Source organism: Tyto alba, unplaced genomic scaffold (assembly GCF_018691265.1).
Source record: "Tyto alba isolate M040663 unplaced genomic scaffold, T.alba_DEE_v4.0 Super-Scaffold_29, whole genome shotgun sequence".
In the NCBI taxonomy this organism is placed as follows: Eukaryota; Metazoa; Chordata; class Aves; order Strigiformes; family Tytonidae; genus Tyto; species Tyto alba.
The window spans coordinates 7,257,347-7,279,587 of record NW_024881303.1 but is presented as its reverse complement, the minus strand read 5'-3'; the positions used below and the strand labels follow the sequence as shown (position 1 = coordinate 7,279,587).

Below are 22,241 nucleotides of genomic sequence, written 5' to 3'. Positions count from 1 at the left end.
GCGCTTATCGCCGCAGCCTTGACCCCCCCCCCCCCCCCCCCCGCGGCCCCCAGCGCCGGCCGCCGCGGGGGCTCCCGCCGGGGCCGCCTCGGGACCGGCGCGGCGGGAAGCTGCCCGGCGGGGAAAGCCGGGGGGGGGTGGTTGTTGTTGGTGTAAGGGGTGGCGGGAGGCGGGGGGGGGGTGGTTGTTGTTGGTGTAAGGGGTGGCGGGAGGCGGGGGGGGGGTGGTTGTTGTTGGTGTAAGGGGTGGCGGGAGGCGGGGGGGGGTGGTTGTTGTTGGTGTAAGGGGTGGCGGGAGGCGGGGAGGAGGAGGCCGGCGCTGGCTCCGGGCAGCGGGGGCGGCTCCCGCCGCGCCGCGGCCTTGATAAAGGGGCTGGGCGGGCGGCGGCGGGCGGCCATGGCGTGGGGCTGCGCTCTCTGGCTGGCGCTGGCTGGCGGCGGCCTCCTGGCCCTGCTGCTGCGCTGGCTGCGGGTCGACGGCGACCTCACGCTGCTGTGGGCAGAGTGGCGGGGGAAGAAGCCAGGTAAAACCGCCCGCCAGCAGCCGCCGACCGCGGGGGGGGTGGCGGCGGGAGGTCCGGGGGAGGGCGCGGGGGCGCCGGGGCTGGGTTTGGGGCGCTTCGTGAGGGGAAAGAGGATGGAGGCGTGTGGGGAGGAGAGGGGTCCCCAGGGACGCGGCTGAAGTCTCCTCAGCTCGGCGGAACCGCTCCCCGACAGCTGCCCCGCAGGTTCGTCCATAAAAACATCCCCCAAAGCGTAATTTTGGTGCCCTTGCGCAGCAAGGCGCCCCTCATGCCAATAAAGTGGCTAACAGCAGCTTCACAGCAGCGGCGAGCTCCAGCAGATCTGTGGCGGGGTTGGCTCGTTTGGCCCAAAAATGGTTGTTTTGCACAGTTTCTGGGCAGATCGCCGGTTCTGGCATCGGCATGCAGAATCACTGAGGCTGCCCAGTGAGTGCAAGGTTCAGGAACACTGTCAAAGGAGGGTGGGTGAGAAAGGAGGATGCTTGGCACATCTGGCCGGGATCAGTTGCTTTGTCATCTGTTTAGCATCTGTTTCAGTTTGTTCTGACATCTTCAAGCAGATCTCAGTTTCACAGGAATGCCGAAAGTGTTTACAGTGAAATAAACATGAATATTAGTGTTTCAATTAAATGGGTTTCCTCTTCCAAGAATTGTGCTGTGAAAGGCATAAAGGGACAGCACCATGTGGTTGCTGACTGCCTTTAAACGACTTTTCTGTAAGGTGCTGCTTTTGACACCTGTGGATACAAAAGTTCATTCAATGGCCATCAGACAAGGATTTTCAATTCTTGCTCATGTTGATCTTTTTATTCTGACTGTAACTCTGCCTGCTTCTGGACAAAGATCTTTTAAAATCGTAGGTTTAATTTGTTTAATAGAATCTTTCAATGAGAAAAGGCACAGATTTCTGAATATCCCCCCTCAGCTTAGCCAGACGTGGCGGTTTGAGGCTGCTGTGAGCCACTGGGTTTGGGTGGTTGAGGTGAAAACAGGGAGCTGGTGCTGACAGTGACCACGCAACAGCCTCTTCTGGCATCTGACCCGTTGGGGGAAGAAGCTGATCTGAAAGAAGATGGGACAAGGGACACTGTAAGCTGCCCCATGTGGGAAATGAAACTGGATGTTGGGTTGAGGTAGGCAGGTAGGACTGCATGTGGATTGGGAATGGGTGCGGGGGGGAGTGATGGAGTAAAGGTTTGGGCTTGAGACCATGATTCAGTAGGGTGTGGTGGTGCGGTTGAAGGTTGGTGTTAGGAAGGGCTTAAGAGAAGAATAGGACAAACTTGTTGAAATATCTCTGTCATCTGCTTTTGGTAGAAACTTATTGCAAAAGTGCTAGTCCGTATTGTGGAGAAGAGAACAGAAAAGCATGCACAAGTAATAAATCTCTCAGAAGTACTAAATTTAAATCTATGTGAGCAATCTTCTGTAACTGTTTAGATATTCAGCCCTAAGTTTTACAGTAACTTCATCAGGTAGTTTACTTGCTATAAGAAAACTACAAAAAGCTTTGCATGTGGATTTTGCAAAGACCACGGAAAGACTCAGGGTGGAGAAACAAGATAAATTTTGACTAATAGAAACAGAATTGAAGCTTTGTCCTAAGGGGTCTGTGTGCAATGCACATCAAGATGTCAGAGCTCTCTGGTAGACATAGCATTATTTGTATGTAGCCTTCAGTCTTTTTGGAAGCCTGGAAACTGCTTAACTAGTCTCTAGAAGTTCCCATATAAAAACCGATGTAGTCATTTTCTGATGTAGTTGTTTCAGTATGCAGTGTAAGAAGAATCAGGCAGAATTTTGTTAACATAAGCTCCTTTGCTCTGTAAAGAGGTGAGCTGTGTTTCTCCTTCCTCGCCCCCAAGCCTCAGTGCTTGTAATTATCTAAAATACGTAGCTGAAATGGTAGCGTTTAAGTGACATTTTGCTGATAGTTCAGCCATATACATGAGAGGTGTTGGTGTCACAGTGCTGATCCTAACTGTTCAGGTAGGAAAACAGAAGGGACAAGCACTAGAAAATGTTTTTCTTTAAGTATGTTCTCCCTTTTCTTCCTCCCCATATTGCTCACGTAATGTAGCGTGCCCAGGTAAGTATATGTGTGTATCCCAGGGAAAAAAAACCTTGATTTTTATTTAAGCTGTTATTAGAGCTGTCACTCTTGCAGTCATTATACTGTGTCATCATTTGTACAACATTATTATGGATGTCAAAGTTTTTGGAGATAAAAATACTTACCAGGAAGCAGACTGATCTCCTGTCTTTTGTGCTGTAACCTATAATTATGAAGGCAGGCCTTAATACAGGTAAGACCAGTTCCATTTCAATGACAAGGGAGAATTCACTTCTGAATTTTGTCATTGGCAGGTGCTATACTGCTTTCCATCTTCTAAATATTTGTGTGGCCATGATACAAGGGTTACTGGATGCTGGGTGACTTTCCTTATGTATTGCGTTTCATTAGCTGAACAGCAGTCACTCTAAACGGTGTGCTTTTCACAGGCAGGGTAATATTATCAAGCTAAGGAGGAGCCTACTCTTAAATCTGTGAATAAGGGTATGATTCTTCAGGGCTGTGGGGAAGATGCTCTGCTTTAAACCTCCCCACCCCAAATTTTTTTTCTTGAATTAAATAACATGGCAACTTTGTGCTATAAGAGCTATAAAATGTTGGAAAAAACCCTAAATAGAGCTACAAAAGCACTTCTTGGATTACTGTTGGATTACTTAGAATTGTACTATTGTAGTGCTATTCTGTTCAACCTCTCATTTGTTATGCCTTTTAACACAGTAGTTAATGCTTAGTAATAGTATAATCTGCTTTTGTTTTTTAATTTGTCATGGTTAATTTTTAAACTTATTTCCAGTAACAACAAGATGTTTATTCTAGAGCAAGCTGGTGCTTCGATACTTGTTCTACAACGGCATTTGAGCTAGGTTTTTCATTAAGTTAATTCCCAGTAGCTCAGTGTTTTGTAACTATCAGCACTAGGGAATCAGTGGAAACCTTCCCTTATCTCAGTTAATTATTCTGTCCACAGAACAAGATCTTGAATAACCGCAGTGAAGCTGCCCAAGACAGGTTGGGAACAGGGAAACTGTGTGGTAGGAGGAAGTGGATTTGTTTTCAGTAGCAAGAGGAGATGAGTGTGGTAAGCAGGGTTGAAAGTATGTCCATGTGCTGTTTTATTCATGTAGTATTTGTCTACACAAGTTTTCTGCCAAAAAAACACCCATAATAGGAGAGATGGACCCACATGTTTCTTGTGGTTAATTCAATGAATTGGTAATGTATTGGAATAAAACTGTAGAAGAGTGTGAATAGACAGCAGCTATTTGGTGTTATGGTTAATACAGTGGTTATTCCTACAGTTTCAGCAACACATCTTTCCACCTCCTAAGTTCATAACCTTAGAACACATCTTTCCTTTGGAAAGCGTCTATTGTTGCTGCTGCTGCTATTGCTTTTAAAAGTAAACAAAAAAAATCCCAAACAACCCAAACCCACCAAAATTTGCTTTTAGGAGGGATTTTGCTATGGCTAAAATACAGTCAGCTTAAAAAAAGACAAATAATACTCACTCCCAGTCCCACATACTCAAGCTGAGCTCTGATAGTCATTCTTAAGAGCTCTCTGCTCTTGTCAGAAGGGTAGAAGGTTTTGGTGCTGATCTCTTCATGGGATTTATGTCATTAAGGCTCTGAAAGTAGAAATTTGAAACATTGTGGCTTAGAGAGAACAAGGAAGCAATTACTGAAGTAAACAGGAAGTAAAAGCAGTCCCAGCCACTGGCTGCACTGAAAAAGAAGTACTTTTGCTAAATGAAATGGGTGGGTAAGTTTCAGTGCGTTAAAAAATGCTATTCTGTCCATTTTCAGAATAGAACTGGCTTAAGTCTCAGGAAATGCATTTGTCTCTGCTGTTGTAATTATACCATAAAATCTTCCTTGGCTGGCTAGACATTGTAAGGAATACTCTTGTCTACAATCTCGAGAAATAGAGGGAAGAGCTCCTGTCAGCTGTACTCTGAGTACTTGAGTCAGATTTTCACTGATATTCACTAAGACTTTTCTTGGAGAACACATACAGGCAATGCTATGTTCCGGAAAGTACTCTGACATTAGTGATCATTCATTCTTAAATCATGTTCTAGAATTAAATGGTGATTTTCATCCATCTGTCGTATTTGATGATTTTGGATATATGTCTGGAAAACTAAGCCTTTTCCCATCGCAAACAAGGGGGAACTGTCATGTAAATAGAGGAGTAAAAGGAGCACCATGCTATTTATACTACAGGTTAAAAAAGCATGCCTGGGCAGGAACTATGAGTACATGGGGAATTCACATGTGAGCTTACACCTTGGGAACTCTGTGTACTGTACTCCAGCCAGTGCAGGAATTAGCCTGCATCAGATACAGAACAGAGTGGATGAACACTCATTTGGTTTCTTATGAACACTCTTTGGTTGTCTTTGTTCAGAGAATTTTCCTCTGTTGTCAATTACTTAGGAACGTTTTTGAGGTAGAACATTACTGGGAAAGGTTTGCTTAGGCTTTTGTTTGGATTTGCAATACAGTAACTGTTTCCTGTCATTTCCAAGAATTCCCTTTTCCTCTGAAGCTCTTTTCAATGAGGTTAGTGGAAATGCTACATGTGGATGGCTTGCAAGAATGTAGTCAAACTTCTTCCATGAGGTAGATAGTTAGTATTTATTCAGATTAGCCTTGGAATAAAGCTCAAGTGGCAACAGAGCAGCTATGAATGATTTCACAACTGCATGTGACCAAAAAATAAAGAAGTCAGGATTTTATGATAGCCAAAAAAAAATGAGCGTATTTTGTAAAAAAAGTATTGGGTTATACCCCTGCAGTGACTTAAATGCTCATTCTGTCATTAGCAGTGTGTGAACTACTGTCTTGATTGTTTTGCTAGAAAATGAACTGCGTGGCAAGGTCGTCTGGGTGACAGGAGCTTCAAGTGGAATTGGAGAAGAATTGACTTACCAGCTATCAAAGATAGGAGCCTTGCTTGCCATCTCAGCAAGAAGAGAGGATGAGCTGGAAAGAGTGAAGAAGAAATGCCTTCGTAAGTACAACTTGCTACTTCATGTGAGCAGTTCTATTCCTGCCGTGATGGAGCTGACACAGAAATACTAACCCACATATCACAGGAATAAATTTCGTGATGAAAGTAGACTTTATATATGATGATAGTAAACTTTTACTGTACATTTGAAGTGGGTATTTTCTTTCCATGAGTGAGAAGCCTTTGTAGAGACTTGCATTATGAGTTCTTTCATAAGCCAATGTTACCTAAAAATTTTGTTAGCAAATGCAGATAGCCTTGTAAAATACTAGATTAAGAAAAGGAATAAATACTGAGGGGAATAAATATGAGGGGTATCATACTTTTAAGAACAAAACCATGTAGCTGCATGCTACTAAGAAGTCCTTTCCAGGTTTGTGCATGTTACAGGCAGACCGACAACTGACTTATCTCTTTGGAAAAGGAATGAATAGAGGTGTTCAGAAAAAGTTGTTCTGAGCAAGTGCAAGAAAGAGGATCTCCTGTAGATGTGGAGGAACAAATGTGAAGCGGAATGTTTAACTATTCCAGTTTCTTTCATATGTCTGCTGAGTCAATAGTCTGGCTTTATTCCTCCTGTTTTTCTTTTTTCCTCCTCTTATCTGACTTGACAGCAAGTGGGATAGACAGTTAATTCATGTTGATAAATAGAAGTTTTGAACATGATTAATGTTTTGTCTTTTTCAGACTATATATCCTCTGTAGCTAAGTGTGCAGTATTTTATACTGAGTATATTATGACACAGACAGTTAATTCCTGGTAATGTTGACAATGTCCACAGTTTACTTGGAATGAGTGCTGGTGAATTATGAAATGTTTGTCTTGGGTTAGCACCTAAACTTTTCTAGAAATCTAGAAGTTGCAATGGGCTACTATGAAAATCTATCAAGGAGCTTCAAAAATGCACAGTTCCTTATTTCTATTTTCTGATGCTTCAAAAAAAGCAGTCACTTAAATAGGTATCTTCAGAAGGAAGCAAGGGACATAAGATGACACTGTGGTTGAGTGGTAATTATGGCAAAATTTCAGAGCTATATGACGCAATGTTTAACGGTCAGTAGCAGAATGCAACTATATTTGCGTCTGTGTCTGTTTGTTGTCATTGCAAAACCAGTAACACTAGATAGGATGGCAGGAGCCATAATCCTGGCTATCTGTTTTCAGGCAACACTTGTATGAGAGTGAGATATGCTAAGGAATATTCAGAAAAATTATTTGATATGATCCAAGAGTATAGATTTATGTGAGATAATTTCTGCCTCTGCCAACTTGAAGTAACCCTGTGAATGTCTTAGCTGTGGTATGTACTAGCTTTAAGGTCTTATGTAGGCATGTGTTTTGCAAATATACACTGCTGAACTTTATTTTAACTATAGGTCAGATTGGTAGGAATATTGGAAACTCTTTGGGAACATAGTTACTCCGTATTTTCTATAGCCAGCCTTTAAGTAGTGAAAGAGACTAATTGGTCTGCCCTCCTCTCTTATCCTTCTTTTCTTAAGGCTGTATAAACGCAGCTTGCCACCCCTTTCCTTGATTATTAGGTGAGCTAGAACCCCTAACGATCTTAGTGGCCCTATGCTACACTATGTCCAGTTTATCAGTATTTGTCTTGAACCAGGGGATCCAAAATAGGACACAGTACTCTAGATGCAGTTTTTAAGTGCAGGCACTTAAAAGTCACTTCCCTCAGTCTGCTCTTGCTAGTGCAGCCCACTAGCATTTGTGATTGCCAGAACTCATTGCTGACTTAGATCCAACTCGCTGTTGTCCTTCCATCAGGACCTCAGGTCTTGTTTGGAGAGCTGATACCTAACCATTTGGACGTTAGCTGGCAGTACTGTATGGCATTAATCTGTCCCAGGTGTGAAATTTTGCATTTGGCTTTGTTGAGCTTAATGAGGTTTGTCAGACCGTTCTTACAGCTTGTTACGATGCCTCTGAATGGCAGTCCTCCCCTTCGGCATAGCAGCTGTTCCTTTGAACGTGATGCTAATCGAAAATTTGCTGAAAACCTGTTTTGTCCCATCATCTGAGTCATTAATGAAGATATTAAAATATATTGATCATGGAGAGATACCACTTATAACTGGACACCAGTTAGACTTTGAATGGTTGGTTGCTATTCTTCGGGCCCAGTGATCCAGCCTGGTTTTCACTTGCGCTCACCTAGACCTCTCATATTTCCCCAATATAGCTTCACGGGTGCTGTAGAAGATAACATAGAAAGTTACATAGTCAAGGTAAACAACATTGACTGCTTTCCCACTGTCCACAGAGCCAGTCATCTCAACACAAAAAGTAATTGGGTTGGTCAGGCACTGTATGTCCATGCTAAATTGACACTGGCTTTTCCCAGTCATCACCTTGTCCTTGGAAGTTGCTTTCTGGAGGAATTGCCACGTAATTTTCCCAAGGATTGAGGTTAGGCTGTGTGTGACACTTGGTTTTCTCTGATCACTGGGGAGCTACTCCACTTACCAAGTACCTTCTGAAGATGAGTGGCATTGACCAGCTTTTGTAAATCTTGGACGTATATATTGCCCTACTTGTATGTGCAGTTCGTCCCTAACTTGGTCTTCCTCTGACATTGGTAGTATTTCTTTTCTCCAGAATCTAGCATCAGGATTGGGGGAGACCTGAGAGGAGACCTTGCCAGTGAAGACTAAGGCAAAGAAGGCAATGAGTACCTCCTATTTTCCTGTGCCCTTCATCACTTCCTCGCCATCCCTCTTCAGCAGTGAGCTCACTCTGTCTTTGGTCTTCCTTTTGTTGGTGCTCTACCTATGAAGTCCTTGTTGCCTTTCACATTCCTCAACAGTTTCAGCTCTGAGCATTATCTTCCTGATTCCACCCCTGCATGCTTGGGCAATGGGTCCATGTGCTTCTTGGGGTAGGTTGTCCCTGTTTCCACCTGCATGTTTTCTTTTTGCAAGAGTTCAAGGGTATTCGGTAAGTTTTGACTAGTCTGGGATGGATTAAGATTGAGCTGCAACATGTAACATCCAACTCGAATTTGGCTGAATTATATGGCATAATTGAAGCTAATAGGCTTTAACATTCCAGCTGTAGATGCTATACACAGCAGCAACTTAACTAGATAATTTTCATATTAATATCAAAGCAAGCACATTTATTTTGTTCAAAATTCAGACACCACCCTATGATGCGTGTTTATGCATTCTGCACTGCTTAAAAGCTGAAGGAGAGAAAGAGAAGGGAAGTACCATAAAAACTATGGTAATACCTGTTGAGTCATGCATACGCCAACTCAACACTTCTCTGCAGGAAGGATGGAAAACAACTTGTATAACTTATGTGGTTCCTGCGAGTGGCTTCTGTATTTCCCCCAGCCACTCTGCAATGTGAGTTGAATTTCACCAGTAATTTTGGAGTCTGTTTTCTCTCAAAAGCCCTAAAAAGATAAAAAAAAGGCAGATGGTGGATGTGTTTCTTGGTTTGATAAAGCCCAAATATGATTTAAATATAGATAAGCCAAATGAATGACAATCTATAAATTACAGAATTATGCAGTAATTGAGGTTGGAATGGACCTCAGGAGGCCATGTTGTTCAGCCTCTGCTAAAAGCTCATGTTGTGTTCAAGGGCATAGTACAAGAAAGAAATAAAAGGTAGAAGGAGTGCTGAAGAGCTGGGAAATAAAGGCTCTATGCTGGGTAATAGCATTTATGGTGTTGTGAGAAACTGCTATCTTGGATTAACGTGTATTGAAAAAGAGTTGTTGATCTGAAATCCTCCCCGGGGAATCTTGGGGGAAGGAGGTGTACACTCCATGTCCTAACAAAATATTTTTTGGAGTCAGTGTTCCTTAGGCAGCTGGCTTTCAAAAAAACAAGCTGGCTTTGCTTGATTCTAACCATGTTTTAGTTAAAAAGTAACTAGAACTTAATGAAGGTCCAATGGGAAAGAGGCAGCCCATGATTGCTTGATAGGAAAACATTGGTCAGAAGACCTGCTGCTTGGTGGTTTGGCCGTTTGATCTTGACCAGAGGCCATGTAGTGCAAAGCTGCTGCGTAAGGAGGCTTTAAATGACCTCCAGAAAATGCTGTGCACTAGAAATGCAGAGTTTCACATCTGTGTGAGAGTGGCCTTTATTCTGGGTGGACTGAGCTTTGAGTGCTCAGTTTCAGATGTGTTGCATTTGAAAGCTGGTGGCCGTGTGCAATTCACTTTGCAGCTGGAAACACTTTGCTAAAGGATATTAACTTACATATGTTAGCATTTGTGTAAAATGATGAACTCTAAGGTCTCTGTCCTGGTTTGGGCTGGAGTAGAGTTAATGTAATGGAGGAAGTATTTTCCTGGGTTATCTAATTGTTCCTTTCAAAACATCAGTTTGATAGACAGAAAAGGAAGTGTCATATTAGGGCTTATTAGTAAAGGGAATAGAGAACATTTTGACAGTATATAAATTGGGACATGTACATGCCTTCAACAATGTTCACAGTTCTGGTCATCTGCCAGAAAACCAATGGGATGAGTGGACGGTAGAAGTTTAGAAAAAGGGTAGCAAGGATATTTAAAGTTTTGTAAAAGCTGTCAATGAGGAGAAAGGATTCCTTACCCTAGGAAAGAAGTAAGGAAGCTGATAGATATGTATGGTCTGCGTGATTTGGGGGGTGAAAATCAGACCGGACTATGGATTACTCCAAAACAAGAACTAGGCTTCTGGTTTGATATTTTCTGAAGTCAAAAGTTTCTTACATCATCTAAAAGAGCACTTCCTTCCTTACCAGCAGTCTGTCGCTTCCTCTGCTTTTTTCTTTCCCCCTTGTGTAGCTTTCTTGGCTGGGTTGACCGTGTGGTCTTGTTAATCCACAGCAGAAACACTCTGCATCCCAGTAAGTTTCAACTGTGCAAACCTGCTTCAGGGAGCGTGAGGTAGAGGTGTGTCTCTGAGAGGATAGTTTAAGCTATGTGGATTTTACTGCTGTGTGTCTGGAAGAAATGGAGGGGAAAATGTTGGAGGGAGCAATAAATGGAAATACTGGTAGCTTTAAACCAGGCAAATGGGTTTATTTTAACCAGTTGCCTAAATGCTAGTGACCTTTGAACAGAGGCAACTTATGGATTTAAGTAATATCCTTATTTAGACATTGCTGTAAAGACGAAGTTCAACCTTACCTGTATATGCAAGAAGTAATTATTAAAAAATCAGAGCGTTAGGCTCTCTGAAGAGGGCAACTGGTTAAAGGGGAGCAGGTACCACTTAGTTGTGGTAGGAATCAGTTTAGCACTATCAAACTACTATAAATAAAGTAGAAAAATAACGTTATATGTAGTTAAAAAAACCTGAAAAAATTATTAACATGAAAGATTTTATTTTTGTGAGTCATCTGCCCCAAAACCCCAGCGTAACAAATCACTGCTCAATAGATACTTTCTATGGAAAAGGTCAGTTGTTCTGAAGAGACAGTGGTAGAAACTCTCAACATGAAGGCTTGAATTTGATGAGAGCTGACTTTTATTTCAGGAGATGGATATATTAAAAGTTGTCAGTTAAACAAAAACCTTCTCCTTCTACCTCCTCCAATAATCTAGCTTCTCTAGACTGCCTCATAGCAAAGTCTATATACTCATGTATATATGTTGTGTTTTGGGTCTAAACTGTACTGTCAGGAATGAACAGTCTTGACCAGTTAACATACAAGCAAAGTGTCAAGGCTGCCAGTACGCCGTGCTTCTGAGTGGCTCAGTGAAAAATGTCAGTATTGGATAATCTTGTTGCATGTTACTCCCAACTATTGCAATTTATTTGAAGAATCGAATTGGCTATATTGTGCTACACAAGCCTGTTTAATAAAGTCAAGCTTTTCACAAGCAAAAACATAATGATAAGAAAAGAAAGACTTGGTAGGAACAGATTAACAGTGGATGCTATGTGGAGATCAAAATGAAAGCAAAACACACATTTGATTTCCAACTTAGTGTCATGGTTTCTTGGCATCTTTTTAGTGAAAATGTGGTGTTTAAAAGCAGATTACATTTCCCACAATTGTTATGTCAGCAATATTACTGGTTCACACTCACTTTACGGTTGTTTTTAGAGATTAGTAACTTGGGTGAAAAAGATATCCTTGTTCTACGTCTCGACTTGACTGATAGAAGCTCTCATGAAGCCGCAACCAACAGCGTTCTTAAGCATTTTGGCAAGGTAAGGTGTGCTTCTGGAGTTAAACTTCTTTTTCTTCTCCATCTCCTATCCCTGCATTTATGTTTGTATGTTACTTTTATTCTATTGTACGGTAAATTCACCAGTGTCTACACATTTCTTAAGTTTCAATATTAACTTGCTAAAAAGTACCTGAATTTTTATCCCTTCTGTTGCTTGCTTCTGGGTTTCAGCAGGCTTTACAGAGATGCAGCAATGAACAAATAATCACTGGTCATTGCCAAGAACTAAAAATTCACTTGCTTGATGTCACTGAATTTCTGGACCAACTGGAACAATCCCCAGCTGTGTATTTAGGGCTTAAAATTGTGTATGAAAGTCAGAACAGTAATGCATGCCATTTGGGTTCAGTGCCACATGGGACAAAACTAGACACCAGGCACAATTGTTTTCCTTGTTTTGTGCATAGTTTTCTACATTGCTGGTCCAGAATACGAAGTTAAGAAAATAGCAGTCAGGTGTGATGAACATTGAGTACAACATGCAAAGCTTCAAGCTAGGTCCACTGATATTTTGGTTTCAAGGTGAAGCTATTGGCAACAGATTTGCTGCTTCTATTCTTTACTCTAATTGTTTTCTGGTTTTGCACAAAACTTGTTTTCAGAGGTCACCTTCTAGGACCTGAGTGTTGTGTTATTTGTTACAGTGCTGTACGGTTAAAAAATGTTGTGTGGAAAACAACTTTCCAGCTGCCAGTGTTCCTGTACTAGGAGTTAACCTTGTTTAGCATCAAACACTATTCCTGTTTTGTTGACTCAGCTCAAAATTAGCCAGCCCTCAGTTTGAAGGGGAATTCTAGTGGGGCAGAGCAACTGCTGAAACTTCTTCAGCAGCTGATACATCTTGTGTATGGCAGAGATGACACTAGAGGGAAGAGAGTAGTCACTTAACAATTGTCTGATGAAGCACAAGTATTAAAGGAAATGTGTTATACTGATATATCATTGTATCTTTCCTGAGATTGATGTTTTGGTCAACAATGGTGGACGTTCCCAACGCTCTCTGTTTGTGGATACAAACCTGGATGTCTACAGTGCCATAATAGAACTCAACTACCTAGGTACAATCTCTTTAACAAAACATGTCCTGAATCACATGATCCAAAGGAAAAAAGGAAAGATTGTTACTGTGAGCAGTGTGATGGGTATCATGGGAGCTCCTCTTGCCACTGGGTACTGTGCCAGCAAGCATGCTCTGCAGGTAAGTTAAATTTCTGAGATTAATTAAGTCTTGTTGTGTAATAGACCAGCAGCAGTTAGTGCTGTAGCAGAGGACTTTATTCTGTGCAGAAAACACAAGTCTTACCTGAAATTGCACACAGCATGTGTAGCTTTCACGTGTTTCAAAAGTCCTTTAAAATTAATTTGCTCTGAAATGTGAAATATCTCAGCTCCCAGCGTAGATTTATTTTCCTGACTAAAATTCAAATGCCATCTTAGTTGGTCCTAACTACTACGTAGTTAAATTCCAGTGTGAAAAACAAGACCTTAGCCTCTGGCCTTCAGGTGAAGGAATACCTAAATCAGAGGATTATTTTGTGGTTTATAGAAGCCCTAATGTTCTAATCTTAATTCAGTTAGGGAGGAAAAGTGACTTGTGAGAGTTTTAAGACTACAGGAAATCTTTAGGATAGTAAAGTGAGAACAGTGAGTGGTAAATCAGACTACTCAGAGAAATGAGAATTCTGATCTATCTGGGAACATCAGAACACATCTTCCCAACAGTTCTGAATCTTGCTGTGGTGTGAGAAACTGGCAGCTCATACTGCCTTAGGAAGTTATCTTCTGCCTAACACTTAACTTTCAATATTGCTTGGAAAAAGTTTTTGAAAGTAGTCTCGCTTGTGTAGAAAAACATAAAAGAGCTCAGAAGAATATTTGGGGAGAGAAGAAAGCCTGTGTTATCGAGGAATCATTTGTTTAACTAGTAAATTTATTTAGACATATTTGTCTTTCACCACTGTTTGACTTCCTGCTAACGTAAGGTACATTTTGATCTCAGTAAAATAAACTTCAGCTGTGCTTAGTGATGATTTACAAAACTGGCACATTCTCACTCCCTCAGTAAGAATTTAAACACATAAGCAGAATAAATCACTTTGCTTAAGCAATGGGATCAATATATTTTTGACAATTTGACTAACAGCAACAAAAACAAGTGGCTGACATTGCAAAGCCATGAGCCACTTGGAAGAATGAAGATGTAGAAGACAGTGACAGGCCTCTGCTAATAAAACATTTGCAGATAGTGATGGAGAGAGATCTGCTGCTCTTCATTTGAGTGGCAGCGATGAAATTGCCCATTAGAGGCCAGCTTTTGGTTTAAGTCTAGTAGATTTAAATTAGAAGAATGGAATGAGCAGAAATATGAATTCCCTTCATGCTCCTTTATTAAGAGTTCTTTCGGTTGAATTATCTTTTGGGTGTGGTGTAGTTGGTCTAAGCATGGCTAATTAGTTGCAGAGCATGAGGAATTTACGTGTTGCTTTAAAAATTCTCAGACCTCTGAATCTCATGTTAAGTTTCTTCCATGTTCTTGAGATAGTTTACTAAAATTTCTGGATTAATTAAAAATAAGCTAACTGAACTGCTTATACCTTTGTTAGCTTCTATCTCTGCTCAATAACCAGGCCAGGTTCCAAACCTCATTTCTTGCTTATTTCACAGTAATTCTGCAAATACTAACTGCAGGTGTTAAAACATGAGGTTTGCAGTGTAGATTTTTGAAAGGACTGTGTCTGAGAGTCTCTTATCAGTCGGGAGTTACAGCTAGACATGGGCATGAAACCCCCGAAAAGTAGGAGAGCTGTTTTGAAATACCAAACTTCACCAGTACAGTTCAGGTAGAGGAAGTCTGTGGGAATGGCAGTCCCCTTCAGATAGCCCAGTAGCCCATCTCTGACAATGAGCAAGAAGAAAAGGCTGGAGAGAGGGTAGGGGAAGGACAAAATGAAGCATAAAGTGATGCTTTCCATGTTGTGTCTTCCCCTCTTGTATCAACCTGTATTCTAAGATCTGGAAATGAAGGTCGAATTTGGGTCACCAATTATTAAATATGTTAGCCTATCTGACATGAATTCATCTATTACAGTTTTTGTTTTTTTTAAATTCGTGCCTTGAAGTCTACGATAGCTGACACAGTTAATGCTGCAATCTTAATTAAGCCTTTTGTGAAAAAGTCCCTCTTTTTGTTCTGTTCCTGTTTGTTTTGTTGCTGTGTTTTTTAAAATTTCTTTTAAATAGCAGTTGGAGGAGGAAGGAAGGAATTCTGCTAAGAATTAAAATTTGTTCTTGAGACAATTATGCTTTGATTCATGCCAATTGGAATTCTTCATAACAACATTCTACTGATGAAATTACCCTTTATTTCAGATCTGGGAGTGCTGTAAGAGCATGAGTCAAGTCCACGGGAGTCTGCATCTGACTGATGCAGTCTCTCTCCCAGTGTGATGATGCTTATGGAGATCATGTGCCATTCATCTAGTTATAATTCATATAATTGGTGGCATGTGGAGTGGATCGGAATTGGTGGCCTTCAAAATGTTCCTTAATCAGGAACTTGTCTAATAAGCAGATGGACTGCACTGAGCAGCAACCATTACTCTCTTTGTCCAGATTCTGATCATTAGGGGAATTTCTAAATGTTTCTGCCGTAGTAGAAGTCAGTTCAGCCTCGCCTTCTTCAGGTGCTTCTAGGGTTTGGTCACTAAGCTGGAGAGGTGCAGAAATTGCTTAAAGCTGTTCCTGTTCCACACACCCTGTGTCTGTATGTTAGAGCTGGCTTTGCTCTGGGCTTGGTGGAAACAGATTCTCCCTCTTGCACTTGAGTTCCTTTACTGGTCTCAAATCTGGGTCTAACCTTCCTGAATTTGAAGAAAAGAGAGGGCTTTCTTTTCTTACTTGGGAATTTTAAGCTTCTCTTCTGGGAGAAAGTGGAGGAATTTCATACCACTTACCTTTGGATATCTAAGATAAGTGCTGGAATTAAAGAACCTGTGTATACTGTAGATAAAGCCTCCAGAGGGGACAGAGTATGTGAGGTTCTGGTCTTTAAGAGGCTCTGTTGAGTGCATTATCAGCCAGGATTTCAGCTAAGCAAGTGTCCTGGCCATCCTGTTGTTCCTGGTAAAGGCTACACCTCTTCCATGGTGTGAAAACTTGGAACAGCAGCACAGGGGAAGGAGGGGGCACACAAACCCCTTGAAATGGAGAGTGGCGTAGCAGAATGGCCACAGAGCAGAAATAGGAGCTTGCAGTGATCTCTGGCTACGTGCATTTCATGTTTTAGAGCCTGTGCAACCCTTTCACGAAATAGCAGGGACTTTGCCAGTGCTACACAAACAGCACTCTGAAAAAAGCCTCAGCAGCCCTGTGCTGGGCTACTGTGTAGACAGGATCTCCAAAGGTAACAAGCTCACTGGACCAACACTCAGACTGTGGTGTCTTGCAGCCTGCTCAGGTCAGCAGGGCTCCCTCTGTACCCCTTGGAGAGAAGCAGTGATGGGAGCGGGGTGTGCCGGAGCCAGTGCTGTCTGCAGGGTGGCTCTGAAGGTGCCTACGGAGCTGGCGACTGCTGTGTGCCTTCGTGTGGCTACTCAGCCCTGCGGGCAGGTACCCGTTTTTAGGTAGAACTTGGATCCCAGAAGCCTCTCAGCATTTAAGCTGGTGTAGGTGCCTTGTGACAAGTGACTGAGCAGTGTTTCTGGCTTCCTTTTTATCAGTCACAGGCACGCACCCTTCCACCTCCTCGACTCGGGGAAGTTTGCCTCCTTCAGGCAAGATGGGAGTCAGTTGTGTTCCTCAGTGCCCGAAATTGCCAGGGGGTGATGGGGCAGGGTGGGAGAGCTCTCCCTTAGTCCTGCTCACGCGCTTCAGCGTTGATGGAATAACTCACGATCGCCCAAGGAGGGAAGAGAGCCGTGTAGGCTCCTGTTCAGGCTGTGTCTCTAGGAGAGCCTGAGATAAGTGGGCTCAGGACCCCTTGGGGAAAGAAGGGGATGTGGAAAGTGCAGGTCGGGGCTGTAGCATTAGCCTGGAGGGGTGGGCAGAGCACAGCTGTATCGGTGCCTCAGCGGAAGGTGCGCACCAGGGTGGAGGAGGCTCCTCGGGGGAGCAGGGAATCTAGGGGAGGGCCTGGGTTTTTAATCCAAAACAACTGGGTGGTTGGCAGATCTCAGATGCTTTCCAATGAGTCCTGAAGCAGACTTCTGGGCATCTAAGTATCTTTAATACTAGAATTTAGTCCTCTAGAAGTTACACGTATCTGGGCTGTGATAACACACTGTAAGGATCTGATATGTGATATGGGGCCTGCAGGTACTTGTAACTTTAAATACATGGTCAGCGTTTTTACAGAACCTAACTGCACAGTGTGTAGGCAATCTATAAACTGGATTTAGTCACCAGAAATTGGGAAATTAGAGCCCATGTTCCTGGTCATAGGTGTGCACCGGTGTGCAACTCATTGCCTAGCTCTGGTGGGTCGCCCCAGCTGATGACTTCTGTGCCATCACGGGAGAGTATCTGACGGATTGTAGACCTGTGTTGCGATTTAGTGAAGAGCTCAGGGTCAGCCAAGCTGACCAAGGGTCAACCAAGTCTTCCCAAACTGGATGGGATTACAAATTATAAATTTTTACTACAGTGGGAGAAGTTTTATCAGCTTGTGCTCACTCTCTGTGACACAAAATTATGTGTTAGAATAAATACAGGGAACTCTTATTAACCAGGTCAAAGACAGGACATGATGCGGTGGTTGCTGAATTACAGCTCTGCAGTGCTTGATCAGCAACTTTGATAGGAAGCACCTTCCTGAATCGGTCATGTTCCCCAGAATAGTTGCTGTCTAAATGTGAATTTCTACAGAGATTAAGAAAATTTGCATTCTGTTAGCTTGCAGAAAACAAATACTTGCATCTTTTGTAATTATAGTTTAACGTGGATACACTGGTAAGATATTCCTGAGCTGAAATAAGATTTATATCTATGTGGATGCAAATTTCAAACTCCGCAGTGAATTCAGTGGTGCAGAATTACCCCCTAAAATATTGGGGTGCACCTTTGACTTGATATGCTGATAAGTTTTCCTCCTTATCTTATGTAAAATCAGTGCCACTTACTCAGTAGAAACAATTAAAAATCTTTAATATCACCACAAAGAGCAATTCACCTGAAAAAGATAATTTTCATGACAGTACAGTTCTTATGATTGGTGGCACTTCCACTACCAAAGCAGTGAGGCTCATCCTCCGTGCAGGGACAGCAGAATCTGGCTGTAATTCAGAGAAATGATTGAATATTTGAGAAGCCAAGGATAGATTCCTTATTGACTTATATATCAGTGTCTATAATTGCAGATAAGATTTTAACTTACCCATTGAATGTGAAAGGTCAAAGAATGCAGTAGGAATTGCTTTTAGTGGAATACCGTTATCTTTACAGCATAGGGTTAGTATGAAAATATGTAGACAGCTGAACCTTGCTACACAAGGAGACCTGGCAAAGGAAGATTACATTCTAGTCTTTTGTTCTAGGGCTTTTTCAATTCTCTCCGGACTGAGCTGACTGACTACCCTGAGATAAGCATTATCAACATATGCCCAGGGCCTGTACAGTCCAAGATTATACAAAATGTCTTTACGGAGAATCTTGCAAAGGTAAGAACACAATTCTGTTGTAATAAATCCAACTTTTGCTGCAGGCCCTGTGATCCTTTCGTGGTTTTCTTTTCTTTTTCTCCTCCTAGCAAACACTAATCTCATCTTCTTACCAAGAAGTGCTTTGATTGGTACAGAACTATGTACAGTCTTGTAATTCTTTGTGGTATCAAGTCCATACTGAATGAAAATAAAGTTTGAAAATTGTTATGCCTTCTCTCTTCTGATACATACAACCCAACTCTAGTAAAATTTACTGTACAGCCACCCTGCTGCAGCTGTGGGGGGAAAGGCCAGGATTTTCTGGACACAGTTCTGCATGCAGGATACTGTCCTGTCTGCACAGGTAGCTTTCTGTTTGCCCTAGTCACAATGTCCCCTGTTCGGTTGACTCTGTTGTTGGCAAGGGCGCTGGAGTCAGCTGATGCGAGGCACGCGTTCTTTTCCTGTTAGGGATTGTTCAAGGAGAAAAAGCAAAACCTTCCAACTGCACAATTGCTCTTAATAAAGGCTGTCTAACAAAGTCGCTGGCAAAAATTGCTACTATGATATGTAATCTGTCCTAAATTCAATCAATTTAAAGTTCAGGATAACCCACGAGTGTGGGAGATGTCCCATTGTTGAATTGGGTTTTGAAAGGACTTTTGCCTTGCAAAACTTCATACTTCCGTGAAAGAAAAGCTGTACTTTTTTGTGCAATCTGGAAAGCTTGCAAAACAAATTCCTCAGATTTCAGCATGGCAAAAAACCTAGGAGGAAGGCTGAGTCTAGACCAGAATTGCTTTTGCTCTGGGAAATAAAAGAACAGATTGACAGAGCACTCTGTTACTGCTGGAGTGAAATGTAGATACATTCACAGGGCTGTGGCTTATGTTCATTAAGCGATACATGTGGACAACCAGCCTGTTGCTTTTCTCTTGTTTGAGATGACTGCCCCCAGAGCAGAGCTGGCAGGAATATTTAAGTTAATGGGGAACGTGGCCTTATCTACTAACTTGGTTACTGAGTAACTTGTAGCATGGAACGGGGTGGGCAGCTGGGAACAGGAAAGTTCCCGTTCCTCAGAGCCCTCCGCTGCGGAACGGGTAACCAGTTCTGATAGATCTGTTCACAATAAAGCAGAAGCCATGCTGAAGCAGGACAAGAGTTTGGACAGCCTTTTTTTTTAAACCTTTGACCCATCAATTGAGGCATTAATTTAAAAAGTGCTTTATTTCAGCATGCCTGCTAACAGAAGGTGCCAAGTGTTCCCACGCTGAAAACTAGAGGCTGTTGGGGGGGATGCGTGCCCCAGCGCCGGTCTCTGCTGTACTGGCCGGGTTACTGCGCACAGCAGAGAAACTGGGGGGGGGGAGCATGTCTGCTGTACAGAGCCTGCCCCTCACAGAGATCCAGTTCTAATCCCTCGCTGCTCCCTCTCCCCTCCAGTCCCTAGAGAACAGCGGTGACCAGTCCCACAAGATGCCGACCGCCCGCTGCGTCCGGCTCACGCTGGTGAGCGTGGCCAACGACCTGCAGGAGGCCTGGGTCAGCGACCACCCCTACCTGGGCGTTTGCTACCTCTGGCAGTACGCGCCCACCTGGGCCTGGTGGCTGATGAACAGAATGGGCAAGAGGAGGATACAGAACTTCAAGAGCGGAGTGGTAAGGTTATTCCTCTCCCTGCTCGCTTGCTTTTTTTTACTCTGCTGACGGGCTCTTCAGCCGTGGGAACGTTGGGATCGCACTTCGGAGCCGTTTCTTTTTCCCTTTCTCCTCGCTTCCCTAGCAGGTGATGCCAGGCCAGGCTCCGGGGCTGCAGGCCGGCTAGCCTAGAGTTACGGTGAAGCCAGTACAGCGTGTAGTGCCAGAGGTCTGGCTCTGAGCTTCAGCACACAGGCTGCAGGTTCAGCCCTCGCCCTTAACGCAGAGCTCAGCTAGAAGCCACTAGCGTAATTCCAAGTTGCGTTAAATAATTGAAGACTTGAAAATGCCTCCCTTTGGCTGGGCCTAGTTTTCATATCGGGCACATAACCAGAGCCCCTCCCAGAAGGACGTTACGCAGTACTGGTGTCTGCCAGGGCTCTTCACGCCTGCTTACATCCCTGCAGAGCGAGGTTCTGCTCCTGCATTACTGCTTGGTAGATGGTATTTTTCTTACTGTGTTTTTTTGTTGAACTTGGTACAAAAAAAAAAAAAAACCTGTCAAAGTACTCCAAAAGCAGGAAGTGCAAAAATAAAGGTGGCACATGCAGCTTAAAACTTCCTGCTTCCACACTGTGACTGCCCACTATCAAAACCCGTTTCAGGCAAAATAACACTGTGGGTGAAGGACATGAGTAAGAGGAGGGAAAAAAATACTGATTTAACGTATTCTCACTTCAGGACGCTGATGCCTCTTACTCAAGAAAGAAGAAGTAAGGATAAAGGTGTTCAAAATCCTGCTTGTGCTAAGGCTGAGAAACTTTTCATATTATGTGACTGAAAAGAAAAGCTATTTTTTATCTGTTGTAGCTTTGTCATTATGTAACTTGACAAATCTATCAAGCTGTATACACACTTGCCTAAATAAAAATCTCTTTCTAGACATGCCCATTTCATATCAGACTTCCACAGGCCAAACTTCTAAGCTTACAAGAGTTGAGACAGAAGAGGCCAGGCAGTGTTACTTTTTCTGCTGCTATGACATTGCTAAACGCTTGACGAGCAGGCTAAAAATTATATGCCCCCAGGATCCTGTTTTCCTCACTCTCCTTCCTAATGGCCGTTGAGCTAAAATACCCACCCCACAAGTAGAAGCTTGTGGTATGAAGGGTAGGGAGGTATAGTCTGTGTTTGTGAAGTGTTCCTGTGGGAAAAGATTATATTTCAGTTCTGTACAGGTGGTCCGAGAGGAAAATGTAGAGTTAGGGCTAAATCCCTTAACTTCTGGCACAGTATTTAGAAGTACTTACTCTTCACGGCTCTCGGCACCACTGCAGAGCCCCCAGGCCTCAGCCTTCGGGTTGTTTTGTAAAGGCTGATGGTGTCACTGTAACCCCTGGCGCAGGCAGGCCTCAGCCTTGCTCTGACCCTGGCCCACGTTACAGCAGTAGCACATCACGGAGGGAGGAGTGGGCAAAAGTTCCTGCAGCAGAACAGCCTCTGGCTACCAGAGGGGACACAGTAGTAACGAGAAATCCATTTCACAGCAGCGCTAGTGTCAGCTGAGTTGGGGCAGGCAGCGCATTATAGGCAATGACATTGCTTGAAATAGAAGCAGCGTTCCCAGCCGAGTAGAGCAGGCCCTCCCCTCCGGAGCAGAGGCCAGTCGCAACAGTCCTGGTGGTACTGGACAGCAGCAGCCAGGAGGCACTGGGGACGGTACTTTTAGAAACATTTACTGTCCCATTGCCACCCGTTAGCTAGAAGTGCCTCTGCCGCGGTAACACATCAGTGCTTCCACGCCTGGTGACCTTCTTGCTGTTGAACAAAGACCTCAGGAGTGTTCGGATGTACCTCGTGTCACACACTATCCAGGTAAGAAAAATTCTTAGTTACATCACGGAGTGATAATAAAAGAGTAACAACCCATTTATACATTACTGAAGCTTTCCAACCATAGCTAAGAATAAGCCAAGGGTGATGTTTTTTCACCATGACATTTAGCAGAGATGGAAACTACTGTCTAGAAAAAAGACTAATCGAACGACAAGGCGTGTGTCTCGTCTCACGCTGTTCTGGGAGAACGGGAGGTTCATTTCACTTGCCAACACACCAGTTGCCACACTGTGGTTTGTGAAACGCGCTCGAGAGGCAGC

The 22,241-nt window shown here is 43.1% G+C and overlaps 1 protein-coding gene across 1 annotated transcript; it reads left to right on the top strand.

Annotated features, from left to right (window-relative positions):
• Nucleotides 1-380: 380 nt before the first annotated feature.
• DHRS7 (dehydrogenase/reductase 7) lies at nucleotides 381-21,041 on the top strand. The gene is made up of 7 exons (XM_042799236.1): nucleotides 381-523; nucleotides 5,460-5,612; nucleotides 11,683-11,789; nucleotides 12,768-13,007; nucleotides 18,340-18,462; nucleotides 19,891-20,106; nucleotides 20,827-21,041. The coding sequence occupies exons 1-7, from the start codon at nucleotides 397-399 to the stop codon at nucleotides 20,860-20,862; spliced, it is 1,002 nt and encodes a 333-aa protein (XP_042655170.1). The 5' UTR covers nucleotides 381-396; the 3' UTR covers nucleotides 20,863-21,041.
• Nucleotides 21,042-22,241: the final 1,200 nt, after the last annotated feature.

Excerpts from the sequence above, each read along its gene's own strand:
- DHRS7 (XM_042799236.1), top strand. The coding sequence starts at position 397 with ATGGCGTGGGGCTGCGCTCTCTGGCTGGCGCTGGCTGGCGGCGGCCTC. Across the intron at positions 524-5,459 it reads GTGGCGGGGGAAGAAGCCAG|AAAATGAACTGCGTGGCAAG; the intron begins GTAAAACCGCCC and ends TTGTTTTGCTAG. Across the intron at positions 13,008-18,339 it reads CCAGCAAGCATGCTCTGCAG|GGCTTTTTCAATTCTCTCCG; the intron begins GTAAGTTAAATT and ends CTTTTGTTCTAG.